The 5,236-nt window shown below is 37.8% G+C and overlaps 1 protein-coding gene across 1 annotated transcript in view; it reads left to right on the top strand.

Moving 5' to 3' along the window:
* Positions 1 to 4,622, top strand: part of LOC106873490 (pyridoxal kinase) — a 55,590-nt gene extending 50,968 nt beyond the window's left edge. The window contains exon 10 of the mRNA XM_014920875.2: positions 1,359 to 4,622. Coding sequence (XP_014776361.1) covers positions 1,359 to 1,471 — 113 coding nt within the window. The 3' untranslated portion in view covers positions 1,472 to 4,622. The remainder of the gene's footprint in view (positions 1 to 1,358) is intronic.
* The last annotated feature ends 614 nt before the right edge of the window (positions 4,623 to 5,236 follow it).

Raw genomic sequence — 5,236 nt, 5'->3', positions numbered from 1 at the left:
GGGTTATATATCTTTAGATATACACCTAACTCTCCTACATTAAATTGGAAGAGAACCGAATGCAGAAACTCCAAACTGATCAACAACAACAAATATTTATTGTTCGGTGGAAAAGGTAAACAGCTTCTAATTGTCTGGTTTTAGAGTAGCCTGAAATGTAGATGTACGGTTCTTCGTGCTGGTGTCGTTATAGAGACAACTTGGTTCAACCACACTCAAATGGGAGAGCTTGCTTAGACGTCTTGCTTGGTCGCTGTCTGCCTTGGTAAGAGACCGAATAATAGCGGGAACGCTTCGATGTTGAAACCCACGCATGCATGGTTAAGGATTCAGTAATGGCGCCTGCCTTTTGGTGCCAATATGACGTCACTACAGTGCTTTTTACATGCCACCGGCATGGAAGCCAGTCGGAGGGGAACTGTTATTGATTACATTTGGATGGTGCTTTTTACGTGTCACCGGCATGAGAGCCAGTCGGGATGCACTGGCATCGACCTCATTCAGATGGTGCTTTTTATATGCCACCAGTACGGGAGCCAGTTGGAGAAGCACTGTCATTGACCACATTTGGATGGTGCTTTTTACGTGTCACCAGCATGGGAGCCAGTCGGGAGGCACTAGCATCAACCACATTCGGATGGTGCTTTTTACTCATATCATCCAATAAACAGACTTTATTATTTTGGTTTTTTTCAACAATATCTGGTTTATTACCTTTAATGGTTCTGTTTGCATGTACAAGGAAGTCCTAAAGAAATGTTATATGTTTTACCTCAGTTACAGCCTCAGGATGATGTTTATATTGTTGTTGCTGTTAATATTATAATTTAAAGGTAGCGAAGCTGGCAAAATCATTACTGCACCAGGTGAAGTACTTAGTGCCATTTCATGTATCTTTACGTTCTGAGTTCAAATTCTTATTTCTTTACTGCCCACAAGGGGTTAAACATAGAGAGGACAAACAAGGACAGACAAAGGGATTAAGTCGATTACATCAACTCCAGTGCATAACTGGTACTTAATTTATCATCCCCGAAAGGATGAAAGGCAAAGTCGACCTCAATGGAATTTGAACTCAGAATGTAACGGCAGATGAAATACCGCTAAGCATTTCACCTGTCGTGCTAACGTTTCTGCCAGCTCGCTGCCCTCATCTGAGTTCAAATTCTACTGAGCTCAACTTTGCCTTTCATCTACCCTTTTGGGGTCAATAAAATAAATACCAGTTGAGTGCTGGGGTTGATGTAATCAACTTACCCACTTCCCTGAAATTCCTGGCATTGTGCCAAAATTTGAAATCATCATCATTATTATTATTATTATTATTATTGTTGATATCGTCATCTGTTCTTTTTCAGCTAAAACCGCACAGGGGCGTTCAGACTCAGCAGCAAATATGGAATTGAAGCTGATCCAATGCAAGAAGGAGTTGGAAGACCCCAAAATTCAGTATTTCGCTGAGACTTTATGATGAAGCCTTCAAGTACCTACTTTGGAAGGTCTACATCATCAGCGAACTCAAAAGGACTCTCTTAGTAGCAGTGGAGGTGTTGAGTGTTGTGCCTTGACTGCTGTGAACTTAGTGCACATGTTGTGGCGAGTACTGCAAAGAAAATGGTATCCATGTGTGAATAAAGCTGCCTTGAAATAGAAACTACATCTGTTGTGCTCCTAGGAAATTTGGTACCATCTAATGAAACATATATGCATGCATATATATATATATATATATATATATATATATATATATATATATATATATATATATATATATGTGTGTGTATATATGTATTGTGATGTATGATTGTTATATGTAGTTGATTTTGTATTTATTTTTATTTTTATTTTTCAAACTAGTTTGTTAACTTATTAAGTTCTATCAACATTGTTTAGAACTTCTGGGTATGTTGGGATAATGTCTGTGTTACAATAAGGGGGCCAAGACTTCTAATGATAGATATATATTTATATATACACATATATATATATTTTTTCTCTTCTAAAATAAGATTAAAAAAATGGAAAACAAAATGGGTTGTAAACATGGCTAGGATGAACAAGTTTGTTTTGTTCTGGAATAAATGGCAAACTCTGTCTGTATATATTTATCAAGAATGAAACTTCCGGACCAAAATGAAAGGGGTGTGTGAGGGATAGGGGATGGGGATGACAAATATATAATCTGGTTGACAGACTTTCAAACTGTTTGCTCACCTAAATTAATTTATGCAGCTTAATTCCTTGCATGTATTATTATTATTATTATTATTATTATTATTACATATCAAAGTTTACATTCATGGAAGACAAAAGTGATTTGACTGTTGACAGTTTTTTGTTTTTATACCACACTTGCAGATTGATAGGTTCAAACAATCAATACATATATTTTACTGCTGTAGATATCATTACTATTATTATTATTATTATTATTATTATGGCAGTGAGCTGACAGAATTGTTAGCACACCATATAAATTGCTTAACAGCATTTCTTCTGTCTTTACGTTCTGAGTTCAAATTCTGCTGAGGTCAACTTTGTTTTTCATCATTTTGGGGGTCAATGAAATAAGTACCTGTTGTGTACTGGGGGTTCCTTACAATCAACTTGCCCCTCTCCCAAAATTTCTGGCCTTGTGCCAAAATCTGAAACCATTATTATTATTATTTTTGTTTTTTGTTTTCCATTGTTATTGAAGGCAGCAAACTGGCAGTCATTAGAACACCAAGAAAAAAGAAAAAAAATACTCTGTGGATTTCTTCCAATACATTCTGAGTTCAAATCCTGCCAACGTCAACATTGGTTTTCATCCTCCCAGGGTCAATGAAATAATGCACCGGTCAAGTACTGGGGCTTAGACTACCAAGTGTCCCCTCTCCCTGCTCCTCAAAATTGCTGGCCTTGTGCATCAATCAGAAACCAGAGGCAGTGAACTGGGAGAATTGTTAGAGCATCAGATGAAACAACTTGCAGTATTGCAGTATTTGTTCCAACTCTTTACATTCTAAGTTCAAATTCCACCAAGATCAACTTTGCTTTCAATCCCTACATCCCTAGGGTTAATCAAATGCTGGAGATGAAGATATCGGCTAACCCATCCCATTAAATTTACTGGTCTTGTGCCTAATTATTATTATTAAGGCAATGAACTGACAGAATCGTTAGCATGCAGGGCAAAATGCTAAGCAGCATTTTGTTTGTCTTTATGTTCTGAGTTCAAATTCTGCTCAGGTTGACTTTGCCTTTCATCCTTTCAGGGTCAGTAAAATAAGTACCAGTTATGCTCTGGGGTTGATGTAATCGACTTACAACTTCTCCCACTATTGCTGGCCTTGTGCCAAAATTTGAAATCTTCATTAAGGCAGTAAGCAAGTCAGTGAGCTAACAGAATCATTAACATGCAGAGCATAATACTTAGCAGCATTACGGTCCAAATTCCACCAAGGTTGACTTTGCTTTCATCCTTTCAGGGATCAAGCATTGGGGATCAATGAAATTGATGACCCTTGTCCCCCAAAATTTCAAGTCTTGTGCCTATAATAGAAAGGATTATTAAGGCAGTAAACTGGCAGAATCATTAGCATGTTGGACAAAAATACTTAGCGGCATTTTGTCCATCTCTGTTCTGAGTTCAAATTCCACTGGGGTCAACTTTGCCTTTCATTCTTTCAGGGTCAATGAAATCAGTGCCAGTTGAACACTGGGATCAATGTAATTGATTGGCCCCTCTGCCCAAATTTCAGGCATTGTGCTTATAGTAGAAAGGATTATTATTATTATTATCATTAAGGTGGTGAGCTGACAGAATGGTTGTATACTGGATGAATTGCTTAGTGGTATTTCGTCCATCTTTACAGTCTGAGTTCAAATTCCGCTAGGGTCAATAAAATAAGTACCAGTTGCATACTGGGGTCAATCTAATCGACTGGGCCCTCCCCCAAAATTTCAGGCCTTGTGCCAATGGTAGAAAGGATCATTATTCAGGCGGTGAGCTGGTGGAATCGTTAGCACGCTGGACAAAATACTTAGCAGTATTTCACCTGTCGCTGCATTCTGAGTTCAAATTCCACCAGGGTCGACTTTGCCTTTTATCCTTTCAAGGTCGATAAAATAAGTACCAGTTGAACGCTGGGGGTCGATGTAATCAACTCATCCCCTCCCCCCAAAATTGCTGCCCCTGTGGCAAAAGTTGAAACCATTATTATTATTATTATTATTATTATTATTATTGAAAGCAGTTAATTTGCCAGATTTATTAGTGTTGGAGGAAATGCTTAATTCCAGTTCATTATACTCTGAGTTGAAATTGCACCAAAGTTAACTTTGCCCTTTATCCTTTCAGGGTCTTGGAGACATTTAAATTGACCAATTCCACCCCTACAAAATTTGTGACCTCATGCCTATGTTAGAAACAGTTATCATCATTACAACTTGTGTTTTTTTTGTAATTTCTATTTAATATTCATAATTTAGTTTTCTAATTTGTTGAGTTCATTAATTATTGCAAGAATTAAAATTATGAAGTATTTTTGTTATTGTTGACTTTTAAACCTACTAACATTGTTTATTGTATATGTTGATGGTGACGGATTTATTGAATACAGTTTTATATGTCTGTCAAATAGTTGTGTTGACTCTATCATTATTTATTTATTTATTTGAAAGCAGCGAACTGGCAGAGACATTAGCACACCAGGCGAAATGCTCAGCGGTATTTTGTCTGTCTTTATGTTCGTTCTGAGCAGTGGAGGCGCAATAGCCCAATGGTTAGGGCAGCGGACTCGCGGTCGTAGGATTGCGATTTCGATTCCCAGACCGGGCGTTGTGAGTGTTTATTGAGCGAAAACACCTTAAGTTCCACTAGGCTCTGGCAGGGGATGGTGGCGAACCCTGCTGTACTCTTTCACCACAACTTTCTCTCACTCTTTCTTCATGTTTCTTGAGTAAATCTGCGATGGACTGGCGTCCCGTCCAGCTGGTGGGGAGGACACATACGCCATAGAAACCAGGAAACCGAGCCCATGAGCCTGACTTGGCTTTAAAAGGGTGCATACATAAATAAATAAACATATTTTTAAACCCTAGTACTTATATTATCAGTCTCTTTTGTCAAACTACTAAGTTATGGGGATATAAACAAACCAACACTTGTTTATATCTCCATAACTTAGCAGTTTGGCAAAAAAGACAGATAGTATAAGTATTGCGGTCAATTTGTTTGACTAAAACTGTCCAA

Source organism: Octopus bimaculoides, chromosome 2 (assembly GCF_001194135.2).
Source record: "Octopus bimaculoides isolate UCB-OBI-ISO-001 chromosome 2, ASM119413v2, whole genome shotgun sequence".
Lineage (NCBI taxonomy): Eukaryota > Metazoa > Mollusca > Cephalopoda > Octopoda > Octopodidae > Octopus > Octopus bimaculoides.
The sequence above is the reverse complement of the archived record's forward strand: the minus strand, read 5'-3'. Positions and strand labels throughout refer to the sequence as shown.